Source organism: Molossus molossus, unplaced genomic scaffold (assembly GCF_014108415.1).
Source record: "Molossus molossus isolate mMolMol1 unplaced genomic scaffold, mMolMol1.p scaffold_m16_p_10, whole genome shotgun sequence".
Taxonomy (NCBI): Eukaryota; Metazoa; Chordata; class Mammalia; order Chiroptera; family Molossidae; genus Molossus; species Molossus molossus.
The window spans coordinates 32,612,597-32,633,724 of NW_023425345.1; the positions used below are offsets into that span (position 1 = coordinate 32,612,597).

General features: G+C 39.5%; 1 protein-coding gene across 1 annotated transcript in view; it reads right to left on the reverse strand.

Moving 5' to 3' along the window:
* ST8SIA1 (ST8 alpha-N-acetyl-neuraminide alpha-2,8-sialyltransferase 1) overlaps nucleotides 1-21,128 on the reverse strand; it is a 151,099-nt gene that overhangs the window by 73,457 nt on the left and 56,514 nt on the right. The window contains exon 2 of the mRNA XM_036251987.1: nucleotides 16,618-16,762. Coding sequence (XP_036107880.1) covers nucleotides 16,618-16,762 — 145 coding nt within the window. The remainder of the gene's footprint in view (nucleotides 1-16,617; nucleotides 16,763-21,128) is intronic.

Consider the following 21,128-nt stretch of genomic DNA (forward strand, 5'->3'; position numbering starts at 1 on the left):
AATATTGGCAAATATACTTCACATTATTTTTTTTTCAACATAATAAAAACCAAACAAAATATATCTGAGGGCCAGTGTTGGCTTGCTGGTAGCCACTTGGCATTTTTTACTCTAGAATTAAGGCAGAGCCCTGGAGGACTTATATTTATTCAAGGAGTGGGAGGTTAGAGATGACCGTAAATCTTCAATTCTTCAAAAGCATGTAGGAAAATACATGGTTTAGGGAACTTTTAACCAAAGACTGAGAAAGACCCTCTTCGTCCGGCTGGTGTGGCTCAGTGGTTGAACGTCAACCCATGCACCAAGAGGTCGCCGGTTCGATTCCCAGTCAGGGCACATGCTCAGGTTGTGGGCCCAATCCCCAGTGGGGGGTATGCAGGAGACGGCGAATCGATAGTCTCTCTCATCAATGTTTTTATCTCTCTCCTTCTCATTTCCCCCTCTCTAAAAATCAATAAAGAAAAAAATTAGGAAAAAAAAAAGAGAAAGACGCTCTTCCCCTTTCCAGGCCCAAGTTAAATAATAGGCCCTTTCATAACGCTGTTTGTGAAAAATTCAGGATTCTAAGAGACAAAGAACAGACCAAAGGGTCCTTGAAATGCATTCCTAATTTCAGTTCCCAAAAACATTAAGAAATATTCAGATACTACCCACAGTGATTTCTCAGGCCCCGAATGGAGTGATTTGCTCCCGTGACAGCTAACCTAGACTTAAGGCAGTTTCAATCTATCCCAGGAACGTGTGGTGTGGCAATCTGAAATTCCCTAATTAGAACTAGTAGGGTAATCAACTGTTCCCTTCACCTCCGAGAAAGATGTCCTGGTCAAAACAATCCTGCCTTTTCTGGGGCAAACAACTCCTCTGCCACAGCTTCCCTCCTATAACACCTGCCAGGTTGCACCGGCCCTCAGAGAGCCCTTCCACTGGCTACAAGAGCTGCTGTAAGACCCATGAACTGCCTAATAAAGCCCGTTAGACCGTCAAACTTACTCAGTTGAATTTTTTTTTAACAGAATCTAAAACACAAAATTTGTGTTTCCCCCAGGCACTCCCTTTTTCAAGACATGACATCATCCATGACATTTTATCACCACTATTTCGATTAACATGATAATAGTTTGCCTTTCTCCGAGGTTTCCTAGCCCTCACTTCGTCTGCCTCGTGTCTTATAGATCCTTCCTAACTAGTTATTTCCCTAAACTCAGATCTTCAACTTCTAAATCCTTCCTCGCCTCTCTGCGTTCCCGATGCAGGAGATCAGCAGTGAAATGATAACAATGCTGTAAAAATCTGACGACTGTTATTTACTTTTAATTTCTGGCCTGTTCTAGTCTTCCTTCTGGATTCTGCAGAGCATTCTGTGACTTCTGTTTCAAGACCACTTCTATGAAATGTGATTACAATCTGGAAAAGAAGTCTCAGAGGATTACTTGATTTATGTCCCTCACTGAATTTCCAGAAAAGTCACAAAGTTTTTAAGTCAAAGGATAACTGTTCTAACTGCCCACACTACACACAAGTCTAGTGTCTGCCTGAAATCCTTTTCCTGGTTAGAGTTCCAAAGTATTAAAAAAAAAGTATGACTGTCTCTGGCAAGAGGTTATTTGGGAGGTGTATTGGTTGGCTTGTTTACTAAACATACTGGCTCCAAAATTCTGCAGAGACGAAAAAGTCTTTTCCTCGAGCAGCTGGTCCAGGGTAACTTGCAAACAAGCAGGGGAGCAGTGTGTTAATTTGAAAGATGGTGCTATATAATGGTTGTGACTTCAAAATATAAATCCCGCAATTCATTTTGTGGGAAGATTGGTGCAGGAGTATCTGATAGTTAGGATAGTTAGGAGACCGAAGAAATTATGCATCGAGGCCTCAACACAGAGGCCTGGTGTTGGATGCCACCTCATGGCAAGGAGGAGACTCAAGTCACGCCCTCTTTGACTCCATTGCAGTCTCTGCCATTTAGTTCTGGTCGGGCTGAGGGCCCAAACTGGCCCCGTTGACATCTCTGACAGTGATTTTAAATCTTCAGGACGAGCAGCAATGTCTCCATCGTGGTGTCTTATAGACTGATTTCACTGCAACACCGCACAGAGACCCTGTGCTGATTAATAACCACACTGGGTAAAACGCAGATGCAGTAACCAAAGGGGCTCATTGTAACCCTGTCTGACCATCTCCACAGTCTCTCCCTAAAGGCTTCAGTCTGACACAGTCATTTTGAGGTTTCCCAGGTGGGCTGTTTCCCGTGGACACTTCCCCCTCCCTTCTAACAGTGAACTCCACGTCTCTTTATATTTATACTAAAGCATAGGCTGTGGGGTCTGCCAGGATTACAATCGGTAGTTGTATGTAGCAAAACCAAGTGGCTCCATTCATTCACTCGTTCACTCATTCCACTCAGATTTACTGAATAATAACTGAGATACTAGAGCTCCCTATTCCTCCCTCCCCCCAATTAAACTCTGTTCCAGCTAGTGTGAGGGCGAACTCTGAATTAAATACTTGAACAATTGAATACAACGTGGCAAGTGAGAAGTACTGGGTGCTGAGAGGAAGGCCTGTCTGAGGAAACCATACTTGAAACAGCACCTAAAGGATTCACATAGGTGAAGAAAGGAAAAGGAACAGAATATTGAAAAGCTCCACAGAAAGAGAGTCCAGTGTTTTCCGGGAGCTGAAAGAAGACCAAGCGGGAAAGAAAAGGGCCAGAGGGAACACCGGAGCTGTGGGCAGGGGTCAGGCCAAGCAGAGCCTTGTGGGCTTTAAGAAGTTTGCCTTATCCTGAAATCAGTGGGAAGCTAATCAAGGGTTTTAAGCAAAGTGATGGCATAATCCGATTTGCAATTTAAAACGGGCTGCACTGTGGAAACGGCCTGGAGAGGAGGCCAGATTAAACAGAAGGCCAATGAGAGCCGGGCAGGATTCTAGGCAAGAGGTCACTGTCATTTAAAATACGATGGTAGAGGAAATGGTAATAAAACTAATAAACCAGGCAGAAGCCAAGGCCCTGCCATATCTTAGGACTAAAAAATCACAGCCTTTTAATTATACCAGGGGAGAAGTTGGTGCGTCCCTGATTAGACAACTAAAAAACCCAACCCAATTTTAGGATCCCTTTTCTGGAGTCTGGAACATCTAGGATTATGATTTCTGACCATGAAAAGGTTACAAGATGTCTGCTGGTTGCTACTCGTCCTTCTCCACAAGTTTTCTCCAGTGAACACAGCACCAGCAGGTGTGAGTGTGCTGTTTGGCCATTGCTGTTTCTGCATAAGAGGCAGTGAGGAGTACTCAAGGAGAATTTAAATAAACAGATGTGTGTAACAACAACATTGAAAGCAGGGGCAATGAAGACAATACCCAAAGGGAGAAATGGGAGAAGAAACTGGGTCTGTTTTCACTCACCATTATTCCCCCAGGAATCAGCACAGTCTCTACCACACAGAAGTAGTTGCTCAATAAACACCTGATGATTGAATGGTTGAACACTTGTTTTATATAGACTCATCAGAATTTTAGGAAAGCACAGTTTTGCTGGCAGCAGGACATATTCATTTGGTCAACAACTCTAAAAAATATGAAAGGGAATTTCTGATGTATAAAGTCCTTATTTTAATTTATTTCAACTCTGATTTTATTTTGTAGATTTTCGATTTAACTAAACTTTATGGCTCAGACAGAAGTATTATATTTTCTCCTGAGTTCATAAATACCTGGAAAACACTTGCAAACTGTAGTTACTTCTGATCTTCTTCTTCTTTATTGATTTTCTTTTTAGAGAGAGAAGAAAGGAGAGGGAGAGAGAGATAGAAACACCGATGAGCAAGAACATCAACTGGCTGCCTCCTGCATGCCCCGATGGGGGATTTGGCCCACAACCTGGGCATGTGCCCTGACTGGGAATCAAACCGGCGACCCTTTAGTGCATGGTTCAATGCTCAACCACTGAGCCACACCAGCTGGGCAGTAGTTACTTCAGTTCTTATTGCCCTGGTATATTACAAAGTCTATGTCAGGCTATAATAAAAAATAAAATAAAATAAAGGAAATTCATAAATAATGGGTCAGGAATTGACAATAAATTGTGAATATGCTGTCACTGGAATAGATTAGACCCAAAATGTATATAAAATTAGACTAGACTGAACCCTAGGAAGAGACAAATATAAGCAAAATAATCAGATGATGTATAGTTTATATTTTATAAGGAGCTGTTAGCCAGTGCTTTAGTAACAGCAGATCACCTCAGGTTAAAAAATAATATTAAGTAAATTTCATTTGCAATTGCCTTTTTCAGCACTCTTCTTTTTTTTTCTTAGCAAACAGTTAAAACTGAGTCTAGGTAGACAGAAAAAATAAAACTTAGCAAGAAAAATCCTATGCATTTAGTTTTCAGCATATAAAATGTTGATTATCCTCAAAAACCATTGTTTCCATTACAGTCGGCAGATCTTGACTCACACCCCATCGATCCTAAACTTTTCAACCACATTTATCCTATTTTGCTGAAAAGCTACTAATATATTGTCTTAATTAACATTTGCCCAGATTCTTTCCTTCACTTGGCTTCTGCTCCCTCCGTACTGTCAGGCCCCATGTACCTGGACGCAGAAGAGGGTAAGAACCTAATGTTCGTCTTAAGAAGTTCTGCTTCATCAGGCCTAGTTCTCAACCTCTGTATTCATCTTCAGCCCAAATCTGGGACATATGTGGATCCAGGTTGAGCCCTTGGAAATGTGGGTCAATCCTGCTTTAGGGGAATGATTTGAGAAATGGTCCCCTAAAGCTGTGGGGATCCCCATCAAGTGATAACTGCGTTCTTCTAGCCCTGGCTCTGAGGTATGGCTCTGGTAACTGAGCTTCTGAGCTTCTGTCTTATTTCAAAACACAGCCCCAGATTGCCCTTCCAGATTCCTGGTGCCCAGTTCATACCCAGTTCCAGAACCATGCCCTAATTTTAACCCCAACGCTGGGGACTCCGTCCTTGTTCCCTTGAGGCCCCAACTCGAATAGTTCCCATGCCTCTAGAAGGGTGGCACCCTGCCTTCTTCCGACCAGTACCTCCTGGAAGCTATCAGTTGCTAAAACCACCAGGCTAGTGGCTCGGAATTCGAAGTCAGTTGCTGTTTCCACTGGATCTCTGGGTATAGCTCCATCCTCTCCCATTCCTCATCTCCGAGTTGTGTACACCACTGGCACATCCAGTTAGTCCTTATTATCTTCTGGTTACTGCCAACAGTGACCTACGGTAAAAATCTAAATACCCCTTCTGGCTGGATTTCCTTTTAGCACCCACAACTCAGGTCACTCCTCTGTGCTATTCCCATCAGACCTGCCATCATTCTGTTGGGCAAGTCTACCCGGAACTTCTCATCCCTGCAAATAACAGTGTATGACCAGTCAGGCCAACAGGGATGACAAGAATATTGTGCTGTTATGTGCACCAAGGATTACAAGTCAATGGGCAGGAGAAAAAAAGTGAATTGATTCAAACAGATACAAAAATTAAGAAAATGTTCTCTGTACTCATTTGTATCTTTTTATTCCCTGTTCAAATTAAGCCATAGAAAATTTCATTGTTAATATACTTCTCTATAAATTAATCAATTGTATCTTTATGTATTTAAGGTATCTCTAATAGAGTTAAGAACTGTAAATGAGCAAACCAATAGCATAAATAGAGGCCTCTGGTATGCATACAAATGCTCAAAACTATATAAAAATATGATGGAAAATCCTTTCTCCATCTGGACCTTTGCCAGTAAGAAAGACCAAGATGAAGAAACTAATTGAAGGGGAACAATAAAGATACACCAGTTTTTTTCTGTAGGAACACACCCTGTCACATCACCAAACAGTCTAAGAAGAGACTGTTATATGAAACATAAATAACTCCTGAAAAAAGTTATCACTCCATCAGACCTACAGAGTGAGAAGTGACCCAGGGGTAACTGGTGTCATGCAATCGTTTCCATTGTTCCCAGGGAGCTACATGCCCAAGCCCTAATCAGTCTCTGTACTAAATTTTTTTTTATTTTTTTATCCTCACCCGAGGATATTTTTCCATTTTTGTACAGATAGAGTGGGAGGGAGAGAGAGGAAGGGAGAGAGAGAGAGAGAGAGAAATATCGACGTGAAGGGACACATCGAGTGGCTGCCACCCGCACGACCAACCAGGGCCGGGGACAAACTGCAACTGAAGTACGTGCCCTTAGTGGGAACCGAACCCGGGTCTCTCCGGACCACAGGCCGACACTCTAACCGCTGAGCCAAACTGGCCAGGGCCTCTGTACTAAACTTTATACACTGTCAAATATTTTAGAGAGGATTACACCATGGCAAGATAAACCAGTCCTTACATTTTTCATAGATAACCTGTGAATTTTTATTAGAGAAAGGTCTTGATTTGTAATTATTTTCTAAGTTTGAAAGACAAGGTATCTTATAGTTTACCTTCAGCTCTTCTATGAGCAACTCCAATGTACCACTTCACTTCTAATCATTTGCTTTCCTTTCCAACAAAGATAACAAATATTTGGAAATTCTGTGATGATCCACTCTCCTCATCTCAGTTACAGAGCAATTTGAAGAACAGTAGATATTAATCCATTATTCACAGATAGTCTTAATTCACTGCACATTAATAATTTACCTCACACTGCACTTTGAGTTGATCATAATTATTTTCCATCTATAATGATGTAAATATACAACTGGCAGAGTCTGTGGCATTCTCCATTACTGCTTTATAGTTCCCAGACTCAGGAGACTTATCTCTTCTCACCATTAATTAGCCTGAAAAAATTTATTTCACCCCTCTTCTCGTGGTGTTTTCTGTTTTCCATTGGTTTCTGTTATTGTCAAAATGCCAAGGAAATACTTAAGTGCCACAAATGCTTAAACCAATAATAACAGTAACATTATTATATGTCTGTACAGCACATTCATTACAGAGCACTTTTATATACATAATCTCCTTGTAACTTTGTTTATCATAACATTGAAATCTGAAGACCAGGCATGAATAGTCTTAAGTAGAAAAACTATAAAAATGAGGCTGAAACAGTTACATGACTTGTCTGGGATCATACATGTCACTATAGAAAGCAGGTCTAAGACCTAGATCTTTACACTCCATCCCCTGTATTTTTCTCTAATGTTGGCATTTGGCCAAGAATGATCGAGTGAATGACCTGAATTCTTTTATGGTAGTGAAACCATGTTCTGGATTCCTATAATAAAGAAACAATGAGCAAATAACAATTTTGCTTTCCTTTGAAAATCTACATTTCTCTGCTATAGAAATCAAAACGAGGCAGATTCCAAAATGGTGGCGGAGTGAATGGAAGCTACAACACAGACCATCTCCCAGGACTAAACTGAAATTAAAACTAAAATAATGACAAATTGTCAGGAAAAAAACAACAGAAAAGCAGCAGGAGAGGATCTGCATAACCACAAGCCTGGTAGGAACTGCGGAGGCTCAAGAGGGTGGGCTGGGAGCCCACAGACAGCAGCAATTTTAGCTGTGAGCAGCTCCCTCAGGATTAAAATCCCAAGCCGGCTCCATAGTGCAGAGGCCCAGGATACAGCACTAAATTAGCTACAGCCACTCACCTTGGGCTCTGGCAGAGGGAAGGCAGACTGGACTGGAACTGTGTGGAGAGACTCAGGATTTGGAGGGCACTGGGAGTTTTTTGCTGAATCACTCCCTCATGGAACAGTAGCCATATTACTCAAAGAGCCCCTTCCCAGAACCCCCACAACAGCCCCTCACTCAGGAATTTAACACCACTCAGCCTGGACAGAGAAAAGTAAATTGAGGGCTCATTAACAGCCAGCAAGCATCTACCCCACCCACTGGAAATCGTTTTACCCTGAACATCTGAGGGATTTTTTTCACTCAGCTGAGGGCTATAACCCAAGGCTCATCAAGTAACTGAGGCCTATAGATTTCATGCAAAAAGCTAGAGAATAACTGAACCTTTCCTGGGCTTGCAAATCTACCCAGGAAAGTAAAACTTGACAGTGGCATTTAACATGGGTCCTCTCACATTCATCCAAACCCAGTAGAGGGAGCCACAACCAGCGGGACACCAATACCCACAGGGCAAATTTGGCAGGCTTCAAAACCCACTAAGACAGCCAAAATGGTGAAACAAAGAAATAAATCCCAAATGAAAAACAAGATAATTCAACAGAAGATGAACTAAGTGAAAGGGAATTGAGCAAAATATCAGAGGAAGAGTTCAGAGTAATCATCATCAGGAAGCTCAACAGCATGAGTAAAGATATACAAGCATTGAAAACCAACCAGTTGGAAATGAAGAATGACATAGCAGAAATAAAGAACACATTGAAAGGAATAACCAACAGGATAGAAAAAAAATCAACCAATCAGAGAACCAAAAAGAAAAAACAATTAAAAAACAGGAAGACAGCCTAAGAGAACTGTAGGACAATATGAAACATAATAACATCAACATCATAGAAATTCCAGAAGAAGAAGAAAATGAGCAAGTATTAGAGAATATATTTGAAGAAATAGTGACAGAAAACTTCCCTAACTTGGTGAAGAAAAAAGGTATATAAGTTCAAGAAGCACAGAGAGCCCCAAGTAAGAAGAACCCAAACAGGCTCACATCAAGACAAATATTAATTAAAATGGCAAAAATTAAAGACAAAGAGAGAATCCTAAAGGCAGCAAGAGATAAGCAACAGGTTACCTACAAAGCAACCCCCATATGGCTATCATCTGACTTCTCAACAGAAACACTACAGGCCAGAAGGGAATGGCATGAAGTAATCAAGATAATGAAAAACAAGGATATGAATTCAAGACTACTCTATCCAGCAAGGCTATCATTCAAAATAGAAGGTCAAATAAAGAGCTTCCCAGGCAAAAAAAAAAGGCTAAAGGAATATATTAGCACCAAACTAGCACTGCAAGAAATGTTAAAAGAACTGTTGTAATTAGCAGAAGAAATAAGAAGAAAAATATAACCACAATAAACAAAAATGGCAATAAATAAGTACATATCAATAATAATCTTAAATGTAAATGGACTGAACACTCCAATCAAAAGACACAGAGTAGCTGATTGGATAAGAAGCATGACTCGTACATATGTTGTTTACAAGAGACCCACCTCACAACAAAAGACTCACGAAGGTTAAAAGTGAAGGGATGAAAAAAATCTTCCAAGCAAATGAAAGGGCAAAAGAGCTGGGGTAGCAATACTCATATCCAATAAAATAGACTTCAAAATGAAGCTATAAATAAAGACAAAGAAGGCCACTACATAATATTGAAACAATCTATCCAACAGGAAGATATAACCTTGGTAAACATATATGCACCCAATATAGGAGGAGCATAAAAATATATTTAAAAACTTCTGGAGGACTATGAAGGAGAAATCGACAGCAATATGATCAGAGCAGGGGACTTCAACACCCCACTGACATCACTGGATAGATCCTCTAGACAAAAAATTAGCAAGGATACAGAGACTCTAAATGATGCACTAGATCAAATAAATTTAATAGATATCTACAGAGAATTACACCCTAAAACTGCAGAATTCACATTCTTTTCAAGTGCACATGGGACATTGTCAAAGATAGACCACATGTTAGGACACAAACTAAGTCTCTACAAGTTCAAGAAGACTGAAATCAAATCAAGCATTTTCTCAGATAATAATGGCATGAAACTAGAAATCAATTACAACAAAAACACACAAAAACATTTAAACACATGGAGGCGAAATAGCATGTTATTAAACAACAAGTGTGTTACCAGGGAGATTTAGGAAAAAATTAAAAAATTCCTAGAAACCAATGAAAATGAACACACACCAATACAAAATCTATGGGATGCAGCAAAAGCAGTCCTGAGAGGGAAATTTATAGCACAGCCATTTGACCCAGTGATTCCACTTTTAGGAATACATCATAAGAAACCTGAAACACCAATCAGGAAGAATATCTGTACTTCTATGTTCCTAGCAGCACTATTTACAATTGCTAAGATCTGGAAACAGCCCAAGTGTTCATCAGTAGATGAGAGGATAAAAAAGCTGTGGTATATATACACAATGGAACACTATGCAGCTGTAAGAAAGAAAGATCTTGTATCTTTTGTGATGACATGGAAGGACCTGGAGAGAATTATGCTAAGTGAAATAAGCCAATCAGAGAAAGACAAATACTACATGCTCTCACTTATTTGTGGAATATAATGAACAAAAAAAGCTGATGAACAAAATGGACCCAGAGACATAGAAAGGAGTATGGTTCAGACTGACAAACTTCAGAGGAGAGGGGCAGGGGTGGGAGGATGAGATAAACCAAAGAACTTATATGCAATTATGTATAACCAATGGACATAGACAACAATGTTCACAGGGTGGGGGTGGGGGACAGGATAGGGAGGAGGGTGTCTGAGGGGGAAAAGGAGAAACATCTATAACAAAAATATATGATTAACTTTAAAAAATAAAGATGCTGAAAAGAAAAAGAAATCAAAATGATGTAATGGGTCTTATTTGTCCTTGTAATGTGGATCACTAGGAATCTCATATAAAGGGAAACTATACGTTGTAGAGGATCCTACAGCCTGCATATCTACACTCTATGTTTCTTCCTCTCAAATAGGTACAAAAGAAATGTCTCCATCTCTTCTAAGTATAGTCACATAAGAGAAGTGAAAAACCTTAAAATGGTTTCAAGATGGCTGAGTGATAAAAGTAAACAACTGGTCCACTAGAACACACATCCTTAACAAAATAACAATAAAAGTTTTGAAATCATACAGTCCAGGTTTCATATCCCAACCCTTCTACCTTCCTGCTCTAGAACCTTCAGTAAGTTATTGAACCCTTCTCAGTCTCAATTTCATCCATGTGATGAAGACAATAATGATAACTACACAGACCTGTTGTAAGGATAGAGTGAGTAACATGTGAAGAAACCAAGCCAGATAGTACAGGTCGACTCACATAGTGCATTTGCCTAGGGTGGAAATACTGAAAGTCCCAGCCTCCCTTGCAGGTAGATGGGTCCATGTGGTTCAGTCCTGACCAATAACACATCACTAGGAGTCTGTCATATTTCCTCTTCTGTTTCCTCCCTCTTCCTACTAGAATCTTGGACCCAAACCAGAGGTTCCTTGGCCATCAGCTAAGGATATTTGAGCAGAAAGGTAGGAGTCTAGAAGCTTGATGGCACAGTGTGTAGTTACCACCCAGCCCTAAAATGCCCACTTCCTAATTTGTTACTGCTTGAAATAAATAAGCACCTATTTGGTGAAGCCCCTGTGTCAGGTAGACCATTCGTTAACCATCTTTAACAAACATTAGTCCCCTTAGTTTCCTTCTTTTCTCTTCTCTTCTTTTCTTTCTTTCTTTCTTTCTTTCTTTCTTTCTTTCTTTCTTTCTTTCTTTCTTTCTTTCTTTCTTTCCTTCCTTCCTTCCTTCCTTCCTTCTTCTTTCTTTTTCTTCTTCTTCTTCCTTCTTCTTTCTTTTTCTTCTTCTTTCTTCTTTCTTCTTTCTTCTCCTTCTCCTTCTCCTTCTCCTTCTCCTTCTCCTTCTCCTTCTCCTTCTCCTTCTCCTTCTCCTTCTCCTTCTCCTTCTCCTTCTCCTTCTCCTTCTCCTTCTCCTTCTCCTTCTCCTTCTCCTTCTCCTTCTCCTTCTCCTTCTCCTTCTCCTTCTCCTTCTCCTTCTCCTTCTTCTTCTTCTTCTTCTTCTTCTTCTGTATTACATATTCCTTAGTTTCCTTCTAATCAAAAAGATATGTGTTTGGGAAAATTATTACAACAATAATAAATTAAAACACAAGCTACCAAATGCTATAGATTACATAGTATGATCCAAATTTTCCTGGGAAAAAAAAAAATGCTATGAAATTCAGGCATATCCAGAAGCTCAGAGGGTTCTGTTAAGCACACTTCTCTGATGAGGGGGAGGGGGAATGTGTATGCTCATAACAAAGCCACTTTGAATAAACTACTTCAAAACGTCCTGCTTGGTTTTTTTTAAGGGTCAAGCGCACTGTGGGTCCAGGCTGACTGGAACCATGTCAGGGAGTTTCTGGCGACCACAGGAGCTGGAAATGAGTGTCCATTTGGGATGCATTAATGATGTTTCATGATTATTATTATTTTTTTTTTTATTCTCATCCGAGGACATTTTTTTTGCATTTATCTTCAGATAGAGTGGAAGGGAGAGAGGGAGGAAGAGAGAGAGAGAAACATCAATGTGAGAGAGACACATCGAGTGGTTGCCACCCACACAACCCCAAACAGGGCCGGGGACAAACTGCAACTGAGGTATGTGCCCTCAGCAGAAACAGAACCCGGGCCTCTCTGGTCTGCAGGCCGACGCTCTAACCGCTGAGCCGAACCGCCAGGGCTGATGTTTTGTGATTCTTTACTTATGGCCTTGGGTGGCTATTCTGAGGGAAAATGACTAGTCTAGTTTGTGATTTATATCACATGACTATTCAGCACAATGTAGGAGAATGATGAGCCAACCATGTTTTTATTATACCAAAAGGAAATATTTTTCAAATTATACCAGCACACTTGTGGTTTCTAACATTCCTGCTCCACCCTCGTTCATTTCTAAGAAAATTTATGCTCTTTCTGAGCATAAATGATTTAGGCCAAAATAGCATTTAGAGTCATCCCTTGTTTATCGTGGTCAATCCATTCCAGACTCTAGCGGTTGCACCTGACGTTGGAGGAGTCTTGGAGTGCCCGAATCCATAGGCCTACAGTCCATACATACAGTAATTTTAATTTTAATTGTAATAAAGGGATATATAATTGACTCAGACAACCGAGGGCGTGCTGTATCATTTTCACTCGATCAACTTTTTAATGAATATATTTGAAAAAAAACCACGATACAGTAAAACCGCCAAAGTCGAAGTGTGAAGTGGTGAGGGACAACTATATTCAGTAAAATCTACAAACACGAAACCATGTAGGCTTAAAAGGGACAGTTCTTGGCAAAGAAGTAAGGAACTTACCACAACCCAGGGCATGGGGAGAGTCTCAAAGTGAAAAGACCATCACCCTTCAAACACAGAAAAAATATTCTAGAAAACCTAGCTGAGGGTTAAAATTCCACCCTTCACGCCTAATAAGATTCATCAATTATTTCATCAACATATAGTTGTAGAGCCATTTGAAAACAGCTGCATCAACATGCTCTGCTTGGTCTCCTGCGGTTCAGGCGAGGGCACTGCAGGGGTCCAGCCCAGGTGAGACATAAGAGGGAGCCCTTGGCAAATGAGCAGCTGGAAATGAACTTCTATTTGAGTGGGAGGCACTGCACTAGGCACAGAAATGAAAACTTGTTCTTGTTCTTCAAAAGCGCACAAGATATTGAGACCAGCAGAGAAGGACTTTAAGAAAATTGTAATATGTTATTATATACATAACTTCATACGAGGCAAAATTGAATACATTGGATAACAAAGCTATGGGAAGTTATGGGAGGTCTAAATAAGAGCTATTAATTGTAATTCAGGAGACTCAGTGTAGCATCTCAATAGGACGGTCCTGGACCCTCCAGTGCTGACTCAGGACCTGCTGCCTTTCCGCAGCACACAGAGCATCTCCTACTGCATGTTGGCAACAACATCAGCAAAACAGTGGATAGAAATAGACAAAGGAATAAAAACAATAACAATGACAGCTAACATACGTTGAGCTTTTAGGGGAGAAGTGTTATATATAATTAAGTTTATTGAAATATGTCATTAAAGGTGTAATATAAAATTACACATCTGATTTGGAGAATGAGTGATATGGCCCAATTTTGCTGAAACTCAAGGTAAGGAGGGACACTGTTCAACGGACAACACTGAGCCCCTCACAGTGTTCTTCCCACAGAGAGTGGAAGGAAGCATGTCAATGAACTGGCCACTTAGCTTCCTGATAAGCTAGAAATATCTCCCTAAGAAATAATGATGAGGTGTTTTTGTGGATACAAACTGATTTTCCCAGATTTCTATAAATTAACTTGTCTTTTCAGAATCTCAGGAGAAAAATAAACACGCAACTATTTTTAAAAAGCTACTTGTTGCCCTGGCTGGTTTGACTCAGCGATTAGAAGCTTCAGCCTGCAGACCAGAGAGGCCCGGGTTCATTCCTGCTAAGGGCACGCACCTTGGTTGCAGTTTGTCCCCAGCCCAGTTGGGGTTGTATGGGTGGCAACCACTCAATGTGTCTCTCTCACATTGACGTTTCTCTGTCTCTCTCTTCCCCTCCTCTCTCCCTCCTGCTCTGTCCGAAGATAAATGCAAAAATGTCCTTGTTAAACTGGTTCAGTGAGTACACACACAGTGATGTAATAATTTCTGCTTTCTAAGAAAAAAGCATTTTTTTCTTTATCATTAAGAAATAGTTCCTCGTTCTTTCTACTGGCATAAAGAGGCACAGAATTCTGTGCATGCTTTTGAAATAGGAAATGTTTGCTACTATCCTACTGCTACAAATGACAGATAAGATGGGAAATTAGTTTGCAGTTCTTGAACTGTCTCTTTTCTTCAAATCTGTTTTCCAGCGCAAAGTTAGAAGTCAGTTCATATGGCTGAAAGCCTTCATGTATACAAAGCCTACTTGGGATTTCTTTAAATTATTTTCTACTTGATGAGCTGTTAAAGCGATTGCTTCCTTGTCTCCCTTCATTTCATAGCAAGTTGATATCAGGTTTTGAACAAAGAGGTTACTGTGGATTGGCTTGCGCACCCTTTATTCTCCCCTTCTTCTAGCTCCCTGCTGAGGCTTGATTTAAAGCTGCCTCTCCTGGACTGCTAAGCAACTACTGTTCCAGATGGAAATTAAGCTTATCTATTAGATGCACTTGAGAAAGATTTGGAAGGATGGTGTGGATTGGAACCCACCTTCCTGGCCCTGTTTCTATCGTTTTGGCAGTTTAGGCCTCAGGAATGGCAACGGCAGCTGGTGCTTTCTAATTCCTAAGCCACAGTTAGAGCTGTAGGTTCCTGAACTAAGCAATTCCAGGCGCCACCTCTCGACTCCCGCATCTTTATTCTTCTAATGCTTTTTAAGTGCTTAATTCCCGATATGAAAGATCTTTCTGTGAAAAATACCTAGGAAGATTTCTGTCTTGCCTTAAACCTTGACTTAAATAATTATATTCTTCATTCCCCCACCTGAAGATGTCATATATGAACCAGAACAACATTAATACCTAACATTTCTATAATGCTTTGTAGCTTACAAAGTACATGCACATAAACTGTCTACATTAATCCTGACCACAGCTGAGAGGTGGCAGGACAGGGGGCTGCTGTCCCAATTGTACAGATGAGAAGGCCGAGTCTCAGAAGAGTTAGGTGACTTAGCAAGGCATTTACTTAGTAACAAATGGAGACAGAACTCAACCCCACATTTTATGACTTTTTTTTGTTAATTTTTAAATTACAGTTGATGTACAACATTATATTAGTTTCAGGTGCGCACCCCCCCCCCCCCCCAGTGATTATGACTCTTAATTATTTCCTTTAACACAAGAAAGCCTCCCAAGGGCAAACAAATAGCACATAAATGCTAGCAACAATTAAACCTTTTATTTCTAATTGAAAAAAAAATTAAAAAGAACTCATTATTACACTCTAGAACAATTAAATTAGACTAAAACACCTAAGGACGAAATAGAAAATATGGGCTACTTCATAGAGAGTGTGGCTTTGGATCCAGGGGAGCCTATACCTCAGCTTCACAGGATCCCCCCTGTGAAGACTCTTTGCTGTTATTACAGATACATGAGAGGTTCAGTCCCATTTTCCAGCTCTGACCATGACTTCTTTCTACACAACCATCTGGGCCTAATCAAGGGTGGCTAGAAGACCCCGGGAGGCCAAGATTCATTTCTCCATTTCTCCCTAATGGCAATTTCACCTAAGATCCAGCCCCTCTCCAATGAGGGCTCCCCAGGAAGAAAGATTCCCCTTTCCCCTACTTGTTACATAGATATACTTTAGTAAAACATTTGTTTTAATGCTCAAGAAATCAAGAAGAAAAATATTAAATGGGCAGAGCTTGTTTTAGACCACTTCAAAAGTGGTCAAATTCTTTCTCTCCATACCCATCACGCCTCCAGTTCACAGCAGTAAGTCTAACCACAGGGTGAAGGCTTAACAACTCCAAGAAGGCTTAACAACTCTGACCATATGGTCCCCACTCTCTGAGAGCAACATCAGTCCGAAGACAATGTTCCAGTGCTCACAACACTGGAATCCCACAATTCCCTGCCTTTGCGTCTTCTTCTGTTTGCTTCCTTTAGTTCATATGACTCAAATCAGAAAGGGTAGGAAAACCGTTACTCTATAGCATCCTACTTCTTCCCTTGCATCAAAACATTATGTGATTCCCACACAAAACATTATGTGATTCCTTGCATCAAAACATTATGTGATTCATACACAAAAGAATGACAACTATTAAAAAAGCATTTAAAATTAAGAAGAGAAGAAAGAATATGAAAAGTACATCTGATTAGTTGGGCAAATTCAATTACATCTTTCCTATAAAATCAAGACATATAAGAAACTGTATTGAAAGGCAAAAAACTCTATACTAACCTGGGGGAAGAGAGAATAAGTTGAATTGTCAATGGTGAATGAGTATAAAAACTCTCCATCATACCACATGCTCTTCCCCATGGGGGAATTCATTTTAGTCATAGCAAAGAGATGGGCGGGGTCACAGCAGTCTTCCATCTGTTTCCTAGGAGGAAAAATAGAGAGAGAAAAGAACAGCAGGTTAAGTGAGCAGCAGACTCATTCACTCGTCATCCCCGCAGAGATGTGCAGCCTTACCTCAGTGCCAACTCACAAAAGCATCTGTGTCTCCAGGGTGATTAGACTACTATTAATTCACTCTTCCAGCCACCAGAATGCATGACTAGAATTTTTAATAATAAAAAGAAGCTTAAGAAAAATACATCAGCTCTCAGATGCAGGTGAAACCTGTTCAAAGGTAAAACTAATCATAACTGCAGATATATTGATTGATTTAAACATCCAGTTCTAGGAGGTGGCTAGCTGTAGAGACTGTACAGATATTCAACTGCAGCAGAAATACATCTTTACAGTGATTTAACAATCAGGCAGTCAAGTTCAGTGATGAGAGACTTTACATGAGCCATATGGGAAACCTTTCTATATAGAAACAAAATGAGTGATGTGATTTCAGACACTAGCAAAGCAACCTGCCTTATAACTGGTAAATCTCATGGGGCTGTCAGTTCTCATTGTGTTTGAACTCTCAGTAGTGTTCGACACAGCTGAGCACTGTAACCTTTGTGAAGGTCTCCTCTTCCTTTAGTGCCTGGAACACCAGGGTCTCCTGAGTCACCTTACCCTTCTGTGCAGGCTACTCTTCTACTTGGCCCTCCAATTCTTAGAAACATACAATTTACCAAGACTAAACCAGGAAGAAATGGAAAATCAAAATAGACCAGTTACTAGTAAGAAGATTAAATCAATAATCAAAAACCTCCCAACAAAGAAAACCCCAGAAACAGATGGCTTCCCTGGTGAATTTACCAAACATTTAACTATGAGTAAACACTAATCCTTCTCATACTCTTCCCAAAAAAATCAGAAAGCAGGGAACACCCCCAAACTCATATTATGAAGTCAATATTATCCTGATGCCAAAACCAGAAGAAGACACTACTAAAAAAGAAAAGTACAGGACTTTTACAGATGCCCTGATAAATACAGATGTGAAAACTCTCAATAAAACACTATCAAACCAAATTCAGGAGCACATTTAAAGGATCATTTGCCATGGTCAAGTGGGAGTTTTCCCTGGGATGCAAGGATGGTTCAACATTTGCACATCAATCAAAGTAATACACATTGATTAGAATGAAAGAAAAGAACATATGATCATCTTATCTTAACAGACACAGAAAAAGAAATTCCACTTCTGGGTATATATTTTTAAAAACCCAAAACCTTAATTTTATAGAATATATGCACCCCTATGTTCATTGCAGCATTATTTATAATAACCAAGATACAGAAGCAACCCAAGTGCCCATCAATAGACGACCGGATAAAAGAGCTGTGGTACATACATACAATGGAATATTATTCAACCATAAAAAAAGAATGAAATCTTACCATTTACAATAGCATAGACCAACTGCAGAGGATATTATGCTGAGTGAAATAAATCAGGCAACAGAAAAACAAATACCATATGATTTCACTTACATGTGGAATCTAAATAACAATATAAACAAACAAATAAAACTGAAATAGACTCATATACAGAGAACAGACTAATAGTTGCCACAGAGGAGGAGTATTGGGGGACTGGGTGAAAGAGGTGAAGGGATTGAAAAGTACAAATTGGTAGTTACAAAACAGTCCTGGGGATGTAAAGTGTAGCATAAGAAATATAGTCAATAATATTGTAACAACTATGTATGGTGCCAGGTGGGTACTAGAAATATCAGGGAGAATACTTTGTAAAGTATATGATTATGTAACCACTGTGCAGTAGACCTGAAACTAATACAAAATAATATTAAATGTAAATAGTTCATTTTTAAACAAAAATACAAAAGATAACACTTGACTTAAATAAGCCTTGAAAAGTTTAAAGGGCTATAGAAATGTGAAATGGTACTCACTATCATTTAAGGAAAAGGGGAGGTTGATAGATTCTTTCACCACATATTTCTTCCTATCTCTTTAGAACAACACTTCCTGGAAAATAGATGCCCCTGAAGTTTTTAAATTATCTCTCAAATTTAAACTAGCAGTGTTGGCAGACCATAGCCTGCTGTCTGATTTTGTAAATAAAGTTTTATTGGAACAACAACAAAAAACTCCATCATGCTGTATACCTTAAACTTATACAGTGATGTATATAAATTATTTCTCAATAAAACTAAAAAAAAATATCCAAAACATTCCCTGGGTCTCAAGTGCCTACTGTGAATCCTGACACCCAGAGCCCTCCACGACCTAGTCCATTCTCTTTATCGTAAGATAAATAACTTAACCAAGGCCACCTGGTGGTATAGCTCAGATTTAAACCCTGATCTAACTCCAGAGACCATGGTCTTAGCCAATAAATTAAATGGCCCTATTACTCTATGCCATTTGTACTTTGTCTATTTCCATGCCGGTCTCTCTCGTAGGCTGTCTCTGATGGCAGGAACTCTCTGGTTCATCACCTAGAATACGGTTTATATGAAAGTGTTCCTATTAAGGGTAGTCTAGGTAATTTGGACAAACTATCCCATCAAAAACAATTAGAAAAGTTGGACAAAACAAAATCACTTTGAGAGCATCTGAGGACTAACAAGAAGTAAAAAAAAATTGAGGTCAAGACATAGGAGAACAAAGAAACCCCAGAGAAGGCAGTCCCATATTTAGGACCACTTTATTCCTAAGGACAAGGACATCTTGTGGTTCTAGAAGAGGCAGCTGAAAGGTTGAAAAGCTGAGTAGAATTTCCAAAAGACTTATGAAACGGGGAGGATGAAAACTGGAGTTCAAAGAATGCCAAGGATATGTCACCCTGATACAATCACTTAGCCTTTTGGTTGGCACATTTACCTTAGGAGTATAGATAATACCAGAAATAGACCTGCCCTTGAAGGAACTGAAGCCTCACTTTGAATGATCTCAATCTCTGACAGGACTGAGATCATTCAGTCATACCCCTCGCTGCCCGAAGATAACATCATCCTGATCTTCAACCATCTTCTCAATTATCAGATGCAATGTCCGGCACATAGTTAAAACTACCCAGACATATCGAGGAGACAAGAAAATACGATTACAAACTAAGAGGAACAATAGACAACAGGAGCAAAACGGGGGTAAAGATAATGAAGTTTTCAGGCAGAAATTTAAAAATAATTGTACTTAATATGTATGAAGAAATAAAAGATAAGATTAAGAGTTTTGTCAAACAAAGGGAAGCTAAAGAAAAGGAAACATATAAAGAAGCCATTTGTAAACATCTGTTGAAAGGAAAAGGTCGAGTAGATGAACTCTACTAAGTGATGGTCAACTAGTAGACTCTAACCCATGTGCCTGGCCAAGAAAGCATCTCGGGCAGTGTAGTATCCTGATGAAGAGCATGGACCCTGGAGCCAGGCTGCCTGAGTATGTACACTGGAACAAGCTCCTTAAACTCTCTCAAGTCCTCATCCTTGAGATGGTACACCTGCTTCATAGGATTCTTAAGAGAACCAAGCATTAGTATTTGTAAGTTCTTAGAACTATGCCTGGCTCTCTGTCCTATTGTACATAAGTGGTACATTACAAGTATTTGTTAAATAAATAGAAAGAAGTGAATACAGTTTAGCGGGGGGGGGGGGGGTAGATAACATTTTTCTGCCAATAATGTTTATAAAATTTTTCTTAAATAATATAAGGCAGAATAAAAAACTTAAGATTACATGATAAATCTATTCTTTATAGAATTACTTGATGTACTAGCACTCAAAATATTTAAAAAATAACCTTTAAAAATTATCTTCACTTTTTTTATTTAATTCCATTTAGATAGTGAGATGTTCAGAGGGGAAAATGTCCTAGTTGGGAACTCTCTATATCTTATGAGGAATTAATAGTTAAATGTCACATTTGCTCTCAAAAAATACATGAGGAAAAAAGCTCTTAAAAACACCACCATGAGAAATCATCATGATCCAGCCTTAAGAGAGAATTCCTCATATCCCTCTTACCTGCTTTATTCTTCTCTATAGCACTTAACACTATTTATACGTTATATGTTTAATTCATAGTTTTGTTTATTGCCTGTCTCTCCAAGTCTCAGAATATAAACTCCATGAAGAGAGAAACTTTTGTCCCTCTGCATCCCCACCTCCTGAAATGGCGGCTGATACACAGAGCAGGTGTTTAATACATGTTTAATGAAAGAATAAATAACAAATAGAAAGGAAAGGAGGAAGTATTAGAGAAACAAGAGAATCTCAATGCACAGTGTGTACTCACTATTCAAAATTCAAATCAAAGTCAATTCCTTATAGTTTTAGTCTATGGAGACCAAAAAAACAAAAGATTGTCAAAATAATTGCTACAGACTGGTAAACATT